The sequence below is a fragment of the Penicillium riverlandense genome (genome assembly GCF_028828495.1).
Source record: "Penicillium riverlandense strain IBT 135883 chromosome Unknown utg000001l_segment0_segment0, whole genome shotgun sequence".
Taxonomy (NCBI): Eukaryota; Fungi; Ascomycota; class Eurotiomycetes; order Eurotiales; family Aspergillaceae; genus Penicillium; species Penicillium riverlandense.
In genome coordinates this window covers 1,805,681-1,822,003 of record NW_026643194.1, presented here as the reverse complement: position 1 = coordinate 1,822,003, position 16,323 = coordinate 1,805,681, and the positions used below count along the sequence as shown (strand labels likewise).

General features: G+C 53.5%; 6 protein-coding genes across 6 annotated transcripts; 2 read left to right on the top strand and 4 right to left on the bottom strand.

Moving 5' to 3' along the window:
• Positions 1-31: 31 nt before the first annotated feature.
• On the bottom strand, positions 32-3,821 carry N7474_000741 (uncharacterized protein; the record flags this gene model as incomplete). Its single annotated transcript, XM_057192156.1, has 2 exons — positions 32-2,983; positions 3,069-3,821. The coding sequence occupies 2 exons, from the start codon at positions 3,819-3,821 to the stop codon at positions 32-34; spliced, it is 3,705 nt and encodes a 1,234-aa protein (XP_057057109.1).
• Positions 3,822-5,219: 1,398 nt separating this feature from the next.
• Positions 5,220-6,247, bottom strand: N7474_000740 (HMG-box domain-containing protein; the record flags this gene model as incomplete). The annotated part of the gene is made up of 3 exons (XM_057192155.1): positions 5,220-5,306; positions 5,368-5,670; positions 5,723-6,247. The coding sequence occupies 3 exons, from the start codon at positions 6,245-6,247 to the stop codon at positions 5,220-5,222; spliced, it is 915 nt and encodes a 304-aa protein (XP_057057108.1).
• A 703-nt stretch (positions 6,248-6,950) lies between these two features.
• Positions 6,951-10,338, top strand: N7474_000739 (uncharacterized protein; the record flags this gene model as incomplete). The annotated part of the gene is made up of 3 exons (XM_057192154.1): positions 6,951-7,037; positions 7,127-10,004; positions 10,070-10,338. 3 exons carry the CDS (start codon positions 6,951-6,953, stop codon positions 10,336-10,338), a joined length of 3,234 nt encoding a protein of 1,077 aa, XP_057057107.1.
• Positions 10,339-10,880: 542 nt separating this feature from the next.
• Positions 10,881-11,323, bottom strand: N7474_000738 (uncharacterized protein; the record flags this gene model as incomplete). The annotated part of the gene is made up of 2 exons (XM_057192153.1): positions 10,881-11,042; positions 11,105-11,323. The coding sequence occupies 2 exons, from the start codon at positions 11,321-11,323 to the stop codon at positions 10,881-10,883; spliced, it is 381 nt and encodes a 126-aa protein (XP_057057106.1).
• Positions 11,324-12,434: 1,111 nt separating this feature from the next.
• On the top strand, positions 12,435-14,474 carry N7474_000737 (C2H2-type zinc finger protein; the record flags this gene model as incomplete). Its single annotated transcript, XM_057192152.1, has 3 exons — positions 12,435-13,788; positions 13,853-13,993; positions 14,284-14,474. The coding sequence occupies 3 exons, from the start codon at positions 12,435-12,437 to the stop codon at positions 14,472-14,474; spliced, it is 1,686 nt and encodes a 561-aa protein (XP_057057105.1).
• Positions 14,475-14,869: 395 nt separating this feature from the next.
• On the bottom strand, positions 14,870-15,535 carry N7474_000736 (uncharacterized protein; the record flags this gene model as incomplete). Its single annotated transcript, XM_057192151.1, has 1 exon — positions 14,870-15,535. One exon carries the CDS (start codon positions 15,533-15,535, stop codon positions 14,870-14,872), a length of 666 nt encoding a protein of 221 aa, XP_057057104.1.
• Between the last annotated feature and the right edge of the window lie 788 nt (positions 15,536-16,323).

The window sequence follows — 16,323 nt, the reverse complement described above, 5'->3', positions numbered from 1 at the left end:
AGCTACGTGGCACTTAAGGTTAGGCGTAGACTCAAAGCTGACCTGATTTCCGTCTCTGTGCTGACGCTGACGGGCGTTCTTGCCGTGACTTGATGCCCATTAATTTGGCTGCCTTATCCGAGACCTCTGGCTTCTTCGCCCGTTTTTCTTCTGGAGGAGGTGTCGGCATGGCCGCCTCATCATCTACATCTCGGGAAACTGGTCTCGATGACGGCCGCGATCCAGAGGCTACCGGCTTTTTGGTTGACTTGGTCCGTACTGGTGGAGCCTGGCCGAGGATGTAGTTGGAGAAGCTCATGCCCACGCCACGATTAGCCTTCGAAGATCGCACCTCACGCTCCCGTCGTTTCTCACGGTCTGATGCAGATGACTTCTCCATCTCGTGATCGGAGTCCTTGGGTCGGGAGGACTGCTTCGTAGACTTGCTTCGCACTGGCGCCGCAGGGGAGCGCTCTCGCTCTCGCTCTCGCGTGGATTCCCTTTCCCTTTCCTTCTTCTTGGGAGGCTCTGCGTCTTCCGTAGGCTTGCTTTCTTTCTTGATAGGCTTCTTTGGTGGTGGCGCGGCTGCTCCCCAGAATCCCCAGGAGGTAGTCCCGGCGGTGCGCTCGACTTTGGCGCGTTCCTTTTTAACTGATTTGGCTTCTTTCTCAGTCGGCTCGGGGGGAGGTGTAGGAGGTGCACGATCGTCAACTTCGGCCTCCTCCGGCCCGGCCTTGTCTTCTGCAGGCGGCGTAGGCTCCTTCGTGGCGGCTGCAGCGGCGACCGCCTTCTTGTACTTCTTTAGCTCTTTCTTGGACATCTTCGAAGTATCAACGGCCGGCTCAGCCTCAGTCTTGGACTCGGGTTCCGGCTCTGGTTCATCGGGGAAGCTTCCAGGCAAGAACTCCTTGGAGGCTTTCTTGTTATCCTCTGGCTCTGAAGATTCCTTTTCTTTCTTTGAAGTAGAAGTCTTGCCGGTCTTGGTCTTGGAGCTCTTCTTCGTTGAAACGGGTTCCTCGGGCTCCGGTTCAGGCTCCGGTTCGGGTTCGGGTTTCTTCTCCTTTGTCTTTACCTTCGAGCTCAGCTTCTCCTCTTTTGCCTTCTCCTTCTCCTCCTTCGCCTTGTCCTTCTTGTTCTGCTCAAGCATCTTGATACGTTCAGCAACGGACATTTTGGAGACAGGTTTGCTCTTGGAGGGAGGCGGATCCTCTTCCTTGACAGGCTCGGGCTCTTTAGGGTCATCATCCATGTCAATCAGGAGATCCTCTTCTGGCTCTTCCTTGGACTTGGGCTTCTCCTCCGTTTTCTTGGTTGATGGCTTGGTCTTAGTTGTTGTTGTTCCCGTAAGAGATGCCCAGAAGCCCTTGGATGATGACTTTTCTTCTTTGGGCGGCGGGTCAATGGCCTTCTTCTTTGTATTCTTCGACTTGGGTTCCAAATCTGCCCATATGTCATCGGCATTTTCGTTGCCTGCATCGGGTTCTGGGGTAAGACCCTGAGCCGGGGGAGTAGGCGCCGGCGGAGGAGGCTCCTCAACCTTGCCCTTTTTCTTCTTCTTGTCCTTTACCGTACCCCACGCATTCCAGTCGTCGTCGGCTGGCTTCTCGGGTTCCGGATCGGGCAATGGTTCAGGCTCAGGCTCGTCCAACGGAAGGTCAAAATCTTTGCCTGGAATGGGAAGTCCCTTATGAATCAAAGCCTTCTCTCGTCTCTTGCGGTCTTTGGAAGAGAGCGTGTGCCAATCCTTGTAGAGAGGGTCGTCTGGGATTTTTGGCTTCTCTGGCTCCGGCTCGGGTTCAGGTTCTTCAGGTTCTTCAGGTTCGGGCTCTGGTTCTGGCTCGTCGGGAGGTAGTTCAAAATCCTTGCCAGGAATGGGAAGCCCTTTCTGAATCAAAGTCTTCTCTCGTCTCTTGCGTTCCTTTGAAGAGACGTTGTACCAATCCTTGTATAGAGGATCATCTGGGATCTTCGGCTTTTCCGGCTCAGGTTCAGGTTCAGGCTCAGGCTCGGGCTCCTTCGCCTTCTTCTTCTTGTCCTTCGAGGATATACCCCATGCACCACCACCCCAGTCGTCATCGACGTCCTTGGACTTCGACTTTTCTTTCGCTGGCTCCTCGGGAACGGGATCTGCCTCCTTTTTACTGGATTTCTTGTCTTTTTTCTTCCCAGCCGTGCCCCAGCCATCCATCCAGTCGTCTGCTGGTGGAGGGTCCGCAGGTGGGGGCGCTGGATCATCCAGGAGGTCGATTTTCTTCTTCTTGTCCTTCGACTTGGTGGCGACATTCCAGCTCCAGTCGTTTTCTGGTTCAGGGGGCTTCTTCTTGGGCTCGGGCTCGGGTTCAGCCTCAGGTGGGTTCTCAGCTTCTCGGGCAACCTTGTCCGCCCACTCCTTTTCTATCGCCTTCTTTGCCTTGCGTTTTTCCTTCATTGACATGCCGGCAAACATGCTCTCGTCAATGACTGGTCCTGTTGCCGCAGGTTTCGGCGACTCGGGCTCGGGCTCGGGCTCAGGCTTCTTTTCCGACTTCTTTTCCGGCTCAGGCTCAAGAACACCTTTCTTCTTCTTCTTGTCCTTTACCGTACCCCAAGCACCCCAGTCGTCGGCTTTGGGTTCAGGCTCAGGTTCCGCGGGTACCTCTTGGATACCCTTCTTCTTGCCTTTCTTGTCGACGGAAGTGAAGCCAGCCCAGTCGTCATCGGCTTTGTCTTCGGCTGGAGGGGATCCAAGATCACCAAAATCAAACCCACTGGTCGTCTTTGTTGATTTCTTCTTGCTAGCCGTTGCCCAGGGATTGGTGTCTTTGATTTCTTCTTTAGGTTCCTCTTTTGTAGACTCTCCCACGCTACCGAGGCCCCATTTGTTGCCCGTAGTCCAATCTTTGCCCCATCCCCCGAAGCTGAAACCGGTCCCGCCGGTCTTGGTGGCAGATGTGTCGAAGCTCAAGTCCAGCTGCGGTGCGCCATCATTCAGACTGACGTCTTGAAATCCACTTGACGGCTCATCCTGTGTTCATAGTCAGAACCAATGTGGACAAATCTCTGGAACACGACAAGACATACCTTTCCCTTCTTCTTCTTTTTCCCCCTACCGTGGCAAAGCCGGCCCAGGAATCATCGTTACCGTCCTCCATCTCATCAGCCCAGCTGAGATTATTGGAGGCCTTCTTCTCCTCCTCCTCCTTGGCGCGTCGCTCTTCTTCCTCTTCCTGCTCCTTCTTCTTGCTCTTCTTCTTACTTCCGCTCACTGCCCACGCGCCCCAGTCGTCACCACCGTCCCCGTCATCCCCGTTGCCGTCGCCCGCACCACCTCCATCGTCGCCGCCCGCGCCATCACCCTTGTCGTCTCCGCCATTATCGGAGCCGCCACCACCGGTGTTCCCCAAGGGAAGAGGGGTTGACTTCTTCGCCTTCTTCTTGCCTCCCTTATGTTCCCGTGTGCCAGTCGGAGCGCCAAAATCAATATATGTATCGCGCGTTGTATCTTTCAGTAAACAAGATGGCTGGTCGACAGATTTAGTATCTGGTAGTGGAGGTGCCGCGTGAAAAGCCGCGGTTTGGCGTTGCGCAAGCGGAGGAAGCGACGAGTAGTCTGGGGGTGTATCGGCGATTGCATCGTCATAAGATGGTGGAGGTTGAGTGTAGGAGGGCGGGCGCGGAGTTCGGAGACTCAAATCGTGATGCGACAGACCAGGGAACGCCTGTCCCGTCACCAAAGTAGCCCACACTTCGTCGACGGCCTTCTCTAGCTCGTATTCCAGGTGTTTGCTGCAGTACGCGACATTGTGGACCCATTTCGTGCGCGAGCCGTCGGTGTTGAAACCAGACTGCGTGACAGCTGCCATCGCGAAAGTCGAATGCGCCAATTTCAGCGCCGGGTCTGATCAGCGACCCGTCAACTCGACGACGTCAGGAAGAACACATGTGGGGGCGTGTAGGAGGTTCAGCACCCGCGCGGAGATCTCGATGTCGTCAGAGCAGGTCGTCAGAGCAGCTGCGATCGCGGCGCAGTCGATGGGCTCAGCTCGACTAGTCGGGGACAAGGAAGGTCGGACAGAATACAGCGGCTGGCATAAAACCAACAGGCCTTCCCTGTAACGCCCGGCGCGAAAATCCTCCAGGTGTCTGCCGGTGGGTGTCTGAATTCGCGGACGGAGCAGCCGATAAGCGGAGCAGAGGTATGTCTCGTCAAGGGTCAAGGGGGGAGTGGTCGTTAAGGGGTATGTATCGGAAGGAGAGAAAATGGTTCAGAAGAGGTCCCGTCGGAGGAAGCAGGGAGGGATGGATGGATGGTTTGCGCAGTTTTAGTTAGTCCCATGGGGCGGTGGAGCGACGATCAGGGAAGTATGAGAGGTGACGCTGGCATTCCTGTGGCGGGTGAAGAGTGTAGGGGGGTTATGACTATTGAGAGAACACCCCTTTAGCCACAATATAGTACTATAAGGATAGGAGGAACCAAAGAAAATCAAGCAAAAACAGAGTTGGAAAAAAAAAAAAAGAGATGGCTGGGACAGACACCCGTTGGACCCATAGTGACTACGTAGTTCGTTCCCGACTCTTCTGACTACTCTGATCTACCTGTCACTTGCATGCGAGACTCGACTCAGATTGGCTAACTTGCATTAGAACATGCGAGGGTCCAAGCAGGGGACGAAGGCAGGTGGAATGTATACCGCGGACCCATGGGCGCGGGAGCTGATAACCGTGGATTAGGCCGCGGGAGGGCCCGTCTGGATTAGTGATGGGATCTATAAGTCCGAGGAGTCGTCGTGAGTCCTACGTGGTGGAACTAACATGACCAAGTCGCATCGGCGTGGAGAAAGCAAACCCTGGTCTGTGGAGAAAGCTCCCGAACTGCTGTGAAGAATCCTTGATTGATGCCTGGCCTCGATTTTTCCCTTTTTTTGGGCACCGGGCCCTAGACACCACTCCAACACAGGAACTCGAAGAAAGAGTTTTGTTTGGATCTGCATGATGGACAAACCATATCGTCTGCTCACCGCCAGTTTGGCCGCGGTGCAGATTCCGCCCCTGTGGAGGGGCCACTGGGCGGTGGCGAGTGGATATTTAAAGACAGAACCATCGCATTATGGAAAATACAGTACAGTACGTAGTGACAAAGGAAAGGGAATCCAAGGACATGAGAGAGACTCGCAATAAACCATCCAGACCGCAAAACCCAGTTCGAAACCAACCCGCCGACCAGCCAGACATAGGAAAGGTGCTCGCGTGCGACGGGGTCTTCACGCGCTAGGAGCCTCCTTTCCATACACCTGCAGGTACTCCCGGCGGTACCGCGCCTGATCCTCGGCCTGCAAGTCATGGTATTTCTGGAAAGTCACAGTGAGCGGCACGATTCAAATAGCACGAAAGTGGGTTGGGAGAGCCTACCTGCTTCTCCGACTCGGTCAAGCCTTTCCACTCTTGTGCAACTCGTGATGTAGCGTCTGTCACTTTCATGTGCCGGAAGTCGCCACTTGCATAACGCTCCTGGACGTAGAACATAAAGGCGCTGCTGCGTTTTTTGACCAGACGGTCGTCGCGGATTTGACGGTAGTTTTTCTTTACAAGTGTTGATAGCCTCCGTCGGGCAAGATTGGCTTCCTTGATCTGCAAAGGAGTGTGCTGCTTCAACCACTGATCATACTGGGCCGCATTGGTGGCCATATTGGCTCGGGCTTGAGCTTCGTAGCGCTAGATTGGATGTCAGCATGATTCCATGGCCTACGCAGGGAGATGTATGTACCTCTTTCTCCTCGGCGCTCAGGGAGCTTGCAATTCGAGACACCGCTTGGAATGCCTCGCTTTGCGTGATTGAGGGAGTTTTGACATCAGCGTACTTGTCTTGTACCACGAGCGAGAAATACTGGTCCGGGAGCCTCTTGGGCGGGGTGAGCGCAGTCTGCTTCAGTTGCTGAACCAGTGCTCGGCGCTGGGTCTCCTTCTTGCGCTCAGCTTTGGCGGCTTTTTGCTCCTCGGTCAGCTCGCGCTTTTTGGGCTTTGTTGACTTCTTGGGTTTCTTGGACTTCTTCGTCGTCTTCTTCGTCTTCTTAGGTTCAGAGCCGTCTGTGGAAGTCGCAAACGAACGCGATGGTGCCTGGGACTTGGGAGAAGCGAGATATCCAGTCAATGGTCTCGCCGGACGAGGCGTCGCTGCTAGAGAGAGCCGTTGCAGCTGGTGCTGCAGGCCGACCACGCGAGCAGCGCGAGGAAAGGCATCGATGCGCACACGGCGCAGAACGGACCCACGAGTGGCCAACTGCCAAGTCATGATGAAAGATGGAGAGAGCAACAACGGGATTGACAGGGGGATGAAAGAGGGAGAGTGGAAGCAGTCAGTTAGTCCAGGGAGGCTGGTTCGTCTGGGTCGCGTCCGAGCTTCGTTTGGCTCTCTCCGAATGCGGCTTAGCAGCGCACGTGACAGTGGGTCATGTGCCACTTCTATTCTCTCTCTCCGTGCTTCTGCCCTGTCCCTCTCTCCATCTCCTTCAATCGACACGACTGAAACGCTTCCAAATTTCGGGAGACCGCATGCATGAGTGGTGATTCGCTCAGGCCCTTTTCCACGCCCGGGTGCTTTTGAGTTTCAGTAATACTCACTCATCGTTGGCCAGCAAGCATGGCTCGCCACGGGGACAGTCGCTCACCATCACCTGTAGGCAGCACAAACTCTTCATCCCGACGAAGTCGCAGAGAGGATGATCGCCATGAGAGGTCCAGGCGGGATGATGGACGCAGCTACCGCAGATCCCGCAGCCCGGAGGTAAGTGGCAAACGGCCGCGTCGAGAATTCTCGAGTCGGGTATCTGACCATTCATTGATTCTGCAGAGGCGATACCGGGATCGCGATCGCGGTTACGACCGAGACTCCTACCGTCGACGCGACCGTTCCCTAGACAGGCGCGACCAAGACAATTACAGATCCAGTCGCGGAGACCGATCTCGAGAACGCCGGCGGTCCCGAGAGCGAAACGATGATCGCGAATATCGCCGCAGGAGCCGCGATCGAGACTATCGAAGCAGGCGAGATGATTCACGCGACCGAGACCGGAGGCGCACAGGTGATTCTGCTGACTTGAAGCCCAAGCCTAGACGGGAAGACAGTCGCGAGCGTGCTTCAACTAGACGTTCTGCGTCGAGATCCCGCGAGGTACGTTTCAGATCTGCTGTCGTGTCTCAGAACAGTGGTGCTCACTTCATTTATCAGCCATCCAAACCGGCCGCCCCTGCCACGACCGTTCCAACCGACGAGGAGAAGCGAGCGGAGAGGCTTGCCAAACTGGAAGCTTGGAAACAAAAGCAGGCCGCCGAGCGTGAACGGAAATCGCGAGAACAAGCTGCGAGTGGACCCAAGAGTATCCTGGAAGAGATTGACCGCAAGTCGGGTCTCTCGCCCGCTGTCGGCTCGCCTCAAACTCCCGCAACTCCTACGGAGTCCACCACTCCCGCCCCTTATGCCGGAAAGTTCGACCCCAAGGCTATCGCTAAGCACTCCACGACAACGACTGCTGGACCCGCCGTCCTCGGCACCGATGTTGCTGTTCCGCTTCCCTCCAAATCTTCAACGGCCTCGTCTACCGGCCCATTGGCCCAGCCCAGCAAGCCTGCTGCCAAGTCTTCTACTCCTTTCAAGGCCAAGGGTAATGTCGGCAGATTTGGACTAGTTGCAAAGCCAGCTTCGGATAACGAGAAGGCCTCTGCAGTTCGGACACTGGGGTTTGGTGAGGAAGAATCAACGCGCAAGAAATTAGAAAGGCTACCTACTCCGCCACTAGAAGAGGTCAAGAATGCTGATGTTGTTCCCGACGACGCTGGCGACGATGATGACGATGTCGACATGCAAGACGGAACAGAGGAAGAAGCCGCCGCCGCCGCTCGTGCCGCTGCAGAAAGACGAGAAGAGCGGCTCCAAAACCAGGGTGACGCATCCGAAGCACCGCAGACGAATGGAGATACTCACATGGCCGATTCATCAAATCAGCAAGGCGAGCCTACTGCGATGGAAGTCGATGAGGCGGAAGAAGTTGATCCTCTGGATGCCTTCATGTCCGAATTGGCTGATACCGCTCCTCCAAAGAAGACTGCCGGTGCGAAGTTCTCGAGAAAGAAAGAGTCGCAACAACCGCAGGCCATGTTTGGTGACGATGAAGATGTGGACATAACCGCCGTCGGAGAGGACGACGCAGACGACTTACTCGCCATGGCAAATAAGAAAAAGAAGAAAGAAATCCCCACTGTCAACCATGCCAAAGTTGAGTATGAGCCATTCCGGAAGCAGTTTTATAATGAGCCTTCCAATCTGGCTGAGATGACGGAGGAAGAGGTTGCAAACCTGCGTCATGAACTTGAAGGGATCAAAGTACGCGGACTCGATGTTCCGAAGCCTGTTCAGAAATGGTCGCAATGTGGAATGGGTGTGCAAACTCTTGATGTTGTCGACCGGCTGGGGTACGAAAGCTTAACTGCTATCCAAGCACAGGCAATTCCTGCGATCATGTCTGGTCGCGACGTTATTGGTGTCGCTAAGACTGGATCTGGAAAGACAGTTGCTTTCCTCATTCCAATGTTTCGACATATCAAGGACCAGCGACCACTCGAGAGCATGGAAGGCCCTATCGGTCTGATTATGACGCCTACCCGTGAATTGGCCACTCAAATCCACAAAGACTGCAAACCCTTCTTGAAAGCGTTGGGCCTTCGGGCTGTCTGTGCATATGGCGGTGCTCCGATTAAAGATCAAATCGCCGAACTCAAGCGAGGCGCAGAGATCGTTGTTTGCACACCTGGCCGGATGATCGATTTGCTTGCGGCGAATGCTGGGCGAGTCACAAACCTACGACGCGTCACCTACGTCGTTTTGGACGAAGCTGATCGCATGTTTGACATGGGCTTCGAACCCCAAGTGGTGAAAATCATGGCAAACGTCCGACCTGATCGCCAGACCGTCCTTTTCTCCGCCACCTTTCCCCGGAATATGGAAGCGCTGGCTCGGAGAACCCTGAAGAAGCCGGTTGAGATTGTCGTGGGTGGTAGGAGTGTGGTGGCTCCTGAGATCACGCAGATCGTCGAAGTCCGCAGTGAGGATCAAAAGTTCTTTCGACTACTGGAACTGCTGGGCAATCTGTACTCGGACGATGCGAATGAGGATGCTCGGGCGTTGATATTTGTTGACCGTCAAGAATCCGCCGACAACCTGCTGAAAGAACTCATGCGGAAGGGCTATCCGTGCATGTCAATCCATGGCGGCAAGGACCAAATTGACCGTGACTCCACCATTGAAGACTTCAAGGCAGGTATTTTCCCTGTCTTGGTTGCCACCTCGGTTGCTGCTCGTGGATTGGATGTCAAGCAGCTCAAACTCGTCGTGAACTACGATGCCCCGAATCACCTGGAAGATTACGTTCACCGAGCGGGTCGAACGGGCCGTGCTGGCAACACTGGTACTGCAGTGACCTTCTTGACGGAAGACCAAGAGCGATACTCGGTAGACATTGCCAAGGCACTCAAGCAAAGTGGACAAGAAATCCCCGAACCCGTCCAGAAGCTGGTCGACGCCTTCCTGGAGAAGGTGAAGGCCGGCAAGGAGAAGGCAAGCACCTCTGGATTCGGCGGCAAGGGTCTTGAACGTCTCGACCAGGAGCGCGAGTCTGCTCGTATGCGTGAGCGTCGTACTTACAAAACCGGCGAAGAAGGCGAAGAGGAGGAAGAGAAGGATGGAAAGGCTGAGAAGGACGATGAGCGTTTCAACAAGGCACTCTCATCCGTCCAATCTGCAGCCGCGCCCGCGCCCGCTCAGCTTGTCGGTGTTCCCAAGGGCATCGACCTGGATGGCAAGATCACAGTGCACAGAACCGAAAAGGATCCCGCTGCCGCATCTAAAAACCCTCTCGACAAGGTCGGTTCTGCCGTTGCTGATATCCACGCGCGCCTGAGCCGAGCCGGCGTGATGAGATCGGGTGTCCCTATCGACAATCGTGGACCGGATGCTGGGGCGTTCCATGCCACGCTTGAGATCAATGACTTCCCCCGTAAGTTTCCTCCCTTCTTACATTTCGGCTATGAACAGGTACTCATATTATTTCTACAGAGAAAGCACGTTGGGGCGTCACCAACCGCACGAACGTCGCCAAGATCCTGGAGGCTACGGGCACGTCGATCACGACCAAGGGCAGCTTTTACGCAGCCGGCAAGGAACCAGGCCCTAACGAGAACCCCAAGCTGTATATTCTGGTTGAGGGCGAAACTGAGATATCGGTGACGAACGCCATGCGCGAACTGATGCGCCTGCTCAAGGAGGGAACCGTGGCGGCTGCGGATAGCGACGCTCGGGCCCCGGTGGGTGGACGGTATAATGTTGTTTAGAGTATTTACATGGTGGTTGTATTATATTCCTGGCGCGCAATGGGTTTAATGACTCCGGACTGCAATTTGATCATGATGAAAGACTTAATCATTCTCGACCACTCATCACTGCCTCGTACAGGATGGCACGTAATCAGTTTCACCACTTACACTAGGTGTCACTCTTGATATATGATATACTTGGGGTTACTGAGACAAGCTAAATAAATTATAGATGAGTGTGTTTCGAAATAGGGTTTGGGAAAGAATCTGTGGGAATAAAATGGTGGAACTGATTTCGATCCATGCTGTATTGGTAAACTGTAGAGACAACCGCTTTCAGAGGGACGGCCATAATCGCCTGGAAAAAGGAAAGATCTTGAGAACTGGAGAGTCGAAATGAACCCCAACAGAGAAACGCCGCATCAGAATGGCCATCATCATGAACATGTTAAGCAGAACTATGAAAGAGAAAACAGCTTGCCAACTGAAGCGAATCCAGACACTGATAACCCCCTTTATACATATCGCACTTGTACCCAACCGGAAAGGGAAGACCACACTCAATCCCATCTCCTCGCTGCCTGGCTCTCATCAGCATCCCTCGCCGCCCTCTCTGTCCGACTTGCCTCATTCAACGCCTGACCCTGAGTCTGAGCCTTCTGCGCCGCAAGCTTGGATCCAAGCTTCCCCTTATTCGCCGCAGATGCGTTTTCCGCTCGTTTCTATATCCCGTCAGTTTCTGTTCTCCCACGGGTCACTGCGCACCAAAGGGATCTATTCTTACCTGTGCGGCAATCGCCGCATTCGCCCTCGCTTCATCTGCCCCCGCCCCGCCCGGTCCCGATGGACTCGCCCCGAGTGTCCGGCCCGGTGAAGACTTCCAGTTTGTCTTGGATGGGAGAGGGGCGCGGGGTGCTGGGTCGTTTTGGTTAGAGGGTGTGGTGCCAACTACGCGTCCGGGCTGGGCGAAATTGTCGGATTCGCGCGAGCAGAGGTTGCCCATTTCTGTTGAAGTGTTGGGAAGTGTAGCGGCGGGGTTTGTTGTGGGTTGGTGGGGGTGACGGGGGAACGCGGGGATGGGAGATGAGATGGGAAGAGATGGGATGAGATGATACGTATGGAATTGGTTAAAAGATCAGTACTTTGGTTATAAATGGAAGTTGGACCACGCAATAGTTGGTGAGTTAAAGTGTTGTTGCGTCGAAATAAGCTGTTGATGTGATAATCGAGTGACGATCCGGGGGCAAAGGCGGTCAGCACGTGGGGCATATCAGGAACCGGCGTGTAGAAGTATTTCGGTAGCTAGGATTGGATTGTTGATTGATACTCGAGGTGAATGATGTATTCAGGATATTGTGTTAGTACGACCCTCCAGGAAAGTATTTCAATAACATTACAACAGCGAAGATGGTACATATATTTATCTTCAAGATCACCTTGTAGATATCAGTCACGGGATCTCCCATTAGTCATTCGAAAGTCTGCTCGAGGCCTTGCGGAAGGTGGAAACGACAGCGACCTTCTGTCCAGCACTACTCAGTCGATCACCCTGCCGATAATAATAATGAACTTCACCCATTAGCCGACCCTCACCTTGGCCATGACGACAACCTGACCGCTGTTCATCGCACGCCATGCGATTTGCTCCCCACCCCGATCGCGTTTTCCCCCAAGGTCCCCACGGGCCACCACGGTCCTCACTTGCCTCACGTTCGCTCGCTGCCAGGCCCTTGCGCCCTCTGTCCCCCTCCCCCTCCTCGATCAACACTTTCCCAAGGTCCTCTACGCTTGCTGCATGTCAATTCGATCTGTCGTGGACATACTCCCAGCCGGCGTATCGCGCATCCCGCCAGTCAGAGCTTCTGACCCAAGCCTAGACTTTGCGCCGGAGACGATCTTGTCCGGATAATCGACATTCTTTCCTACGAAACAGGTCCTGCGGCGGAGTCTGGTGTGGCGATACTGGCAGCCGGCATCCTGTACCTGGCTGCTATCACGCACGTTCCCACTGGCGGTCTTACCCTCGCATCCTCCATTCCTTGCTGCTTGCTCCTACTGCTTCCGACTGTCCCGGCTCCATTTAAACCCCGCGCAAATCCCAAGCACTGCCCATCATGTCTCCTCAACCCCAAGGAGTTGATTTCTGTCTGGAATGCCACTGGGAGGCATTTCATATAGACGGTAAGGACGCCGTCGATACTTTTGCAGATCATTCTCTATCCCAGTGGACCTGCGCAGACCACGAACATCACGCCTCTCTTGCACAGTGCAATGTTGACGAAACCTGCTGCGATGTGGAAGATTGCCCTGTTGATGAGTGCTCGTTAGAGTGTGGGTCAGTTTGCGACGGCCTCGTGGATTGCGACGCTTCGACCGTGTGCTCGGTGGCGCATTGTGATGACGCTCACTGCGATGATACTCATTGCGACGACACTCATTGCGACGACACTCATTGCGACGACACTCATTGCGACAACACTCATTGCGACGATACGGCGCAAGCCTGCTTTGATGAGCACTGCTGCGACGGAACCGAGGGTCACGATTGTAGCTTTGATTCCCTTTTGGGCCTCAATACTCCCATCTCCCTAGATGCTTCATGCTTCCTCCCTTCGATAACGATGGATCAGAATCTTTTTGATCATTCCGAAAAGGCAGCAGGGCATTATCATCCTATGCCTCCGCCGGTTGACCCGAGTCATCGAAATGACTTCCTCTCATCATACCAAGCACACACCGCCTATTGTGATAATAATGTGTCTAGCCACTTTGGCTGTGACGATTTTCAGAAAGACGTACAGGGGCTGTTCACAAACTATCCATTTTCAGGACAGGCCGATGTCAACCCCACCGACGTCTTCCATATGCTTGGGGTGTGTCCGGATCTCTCGAACTGCCCTGACCAACACGCACTCGATCAACATGAGTGCCAGAACCCTTTCGAATGCCCGAAAGATGTTTCACCAGTCAACTGTTTTAACCCCGACCATTCTCACACCCATGGTCATATTAAAAATCCGAATGACCTCAACCTTCAGGCTTTCATGAAAGGTCCCCACCGCACCAATCACCGATGTCGAGTTCATGCACACTCTCACGCTCACCCGTATTCTCCCTATTCCCGCCAGTCCCGATCCAGTGTCAGCTCGCACCTTTTGTCTAGTCCAGCAGAGACTCCACCGCCCCTGGATGGGAGTGTGTCATCAGTCCTGACCACCTCGGACTTTTCTGCCGAGGACAATCACTTGCATACCTGCAAATGGACACACGATTTTCACGGGGCCAAAACTGCCTGCGGAGCCACCTTCTCGAGTGCCGGTGCTCTTCAAGAGCATCTCGTCTCCAGCCACATGAACACCATCGAAGGCGCCAAGGGGAACGGTTACTACTGCCGCTGGGAAGGATGCCATCGTCCAGATGAACCATTCTCGCAAAAGTCAAAACTCCAGGGTCACTTCCTGACTCATAGTAACTGTACGACGACCCTTTGATATCGGTAATGAATCCGATGCTAACGATACCCATCTATTAGACAAAAACTTCAAGTGCTCTGTTTGTGGCAAAATCTTCGCCAGACAGACGACCCTGGATCGACACGAGCGAAGCCATCGTGGGGACAAGCCGTACAAGTGTAAACATTGCCACAAATCATTTACTGATAGCAGCGAGCTGAGTATGTCTCTGCCCTTTTGTCTCCTTTTATCCCTAGCTAATGGACCTAGAAACTCATTCGCGAACGCATACTGGCGAAAAGCCTTTCAAGTGCACCTACCCAGGGTGTACATTTGAGACCGGTGATGTGAGTTGTTCTGGATCTTATTGACCGTTGCAATATACTGACAACATCCCAGTCCTCGAATATGTCTAGTCATCGACTGAGTATGTTCCCACCCAAGACGCAAAAAGCCTCGTACTAACTGCCTCTAGCACATGGTGAGCGAAAACATAAATGCCATTTTCTAGGATGCACGAAGAGCTTTACTCGACCAGGTACGTTTTCAAGGTGTCTACGTGTCGGACGAATTCTGATTCTCGGCTATTGGGCAGACCAACTGAAACGCCATATGCGGACAACACACAAGCAAGAATCCTCTTCGACGCTGCCATCACCCCGCTCAGACCAATTCAGCCTCACTCCTTTTTCCGTTATCTAGACCTCAGATGCACGATCGCTATGTCCTTATGATTGAGATGAGTAAGTCTGCGTGGTTGGCGTATGATTGATGACTGGTCTGGTTTCTCGTCTGGGAATTTTACGACAACCACCAAAAAAAGATCCATTTGTGTTACCTGAGGCAGAACTGAGCTTTGACGACTTCTCGACCATCTAATGGCTTCACGATACTGAAGCACTGGTTACTGGCTGGATCCAGTTGCATCAATTGGGAATGTCTGGTTCAAAGAATAATGTTTTATAATATTTCATACAATCCAGCCCTGGATCACATCTTCAACATGTGTGATCCAGTTGCACGAACTCTGCTCCTATACGTATAACACCACCACCACCACCAACAACACATAGTACTATACCGCTAAAATACTAGCCTCAATCCGCCTTCGCCTTTTCCTCCAACACCTCCACAGCATTAACCAACTCCCTAACCCGCTGCGCAACCCTCTTCTTCACCTCATCCCTGACAGCCTGCGAAACCTCCGCAGGATCATGCATCGTCTCAATAGGCGGGCCTCCCTCCCCGCCTCCCTCCGCATTCGCCTGTCCATCCGTCACATGTTCTTGCGTATCACCAGTGGTGTACAGGTTATACACAGCCGTGAGCTGGCGGAGCGCATCGCGTGCCGACTCGCGGTCCGACGCTGCGTAGATAGTTCCTGCCTCTGTGCTATCGGTCGCGATCTCGAATTCGTCCTTGGCTACCTCGTACAGCTCCTGGAGCTCTTCGACGAGGAGGTCCGCTGGGGATTTGCCGCTCGTCGCGTTTAGCGAGAAGGTGCGGACAGTGGATGCTAATGCTGGCTGCGAAGCTGCGTGAATTTGGGATCTTGGTGATGAGCGGGTCGAGTGGAGAGATGCCGATGATTGAGTGGGTTTTTGGGTGCCATTTGTTCGGCGTGTGCTATGTGCAATGCTGTATGCATTGCGGAGGGTACGCTGTGCTGGGAGGTTAACACGATGCAGGTCCCTGGGTGAAAAGTTGCGAAGATGGAACAGGGGTGTACCCTGGTTACGGCGAAGAGATTGACTGAAGGACATGCTGGTACGTGGTGACTCGACGGTTGGAGTTGCTCGGTTGTTCTCGGTCAAGGGAGAGTGACAGGGAACAGAATGTGACATCATTTCCATGATCTAATCGGCACGTGCGATAAGACTGCTCGTTATCGGGGGATCTATGAACTATATCCTGAATACCATTTAGGACATAACTAGCCTATTTACGGAGCTTTGTATAAATTTTTGGGATCTAATGGTTAATATAATTGACCATTGGCATCGCCCAAGCTGGGGAACTTGCTAAAGGCGCCGATAGTGTATGGAAGCGTGAGATACATTTGAAGTAGTGTGAAATCGGCAGGCTGATAAAGGGCCAAAATTTTGATTGATTGATTGACTGTGCTGGAAAGTTGACGGGTAAAGAGAAAGAGGATACACACCATGGAGATACGATGCGTGATGCTGTCCTATTGATACTGCAGGTTTTCTTAGCCGTGCTGTCGAAATATATGTGGTGCTGGTAAAGAGCTGACACAATAGGCAAGCAAACATTCTGCGCTGGCTCCGAGCCTTGTTTCGTATAGCCAATTATGGAGTTGCCACAATCACACATATTTGTGTACTAGGCCGCATTCAGCTATATTACCGCTTGCTATGTCAGCTCAGAGAGGACTTGGCCACTAATATAAAAACTAATCAGTCGTTCCAACTGAAATAGCGCTTTGGCGCTTTTTGGCCTAGCGGTATATTTCCTTCCTAATTTCCTTATGGTTGACAATACTCCACCAGCCAACCCCATTCCATTCACAGAACTCGGGCTTTTCAGAAAC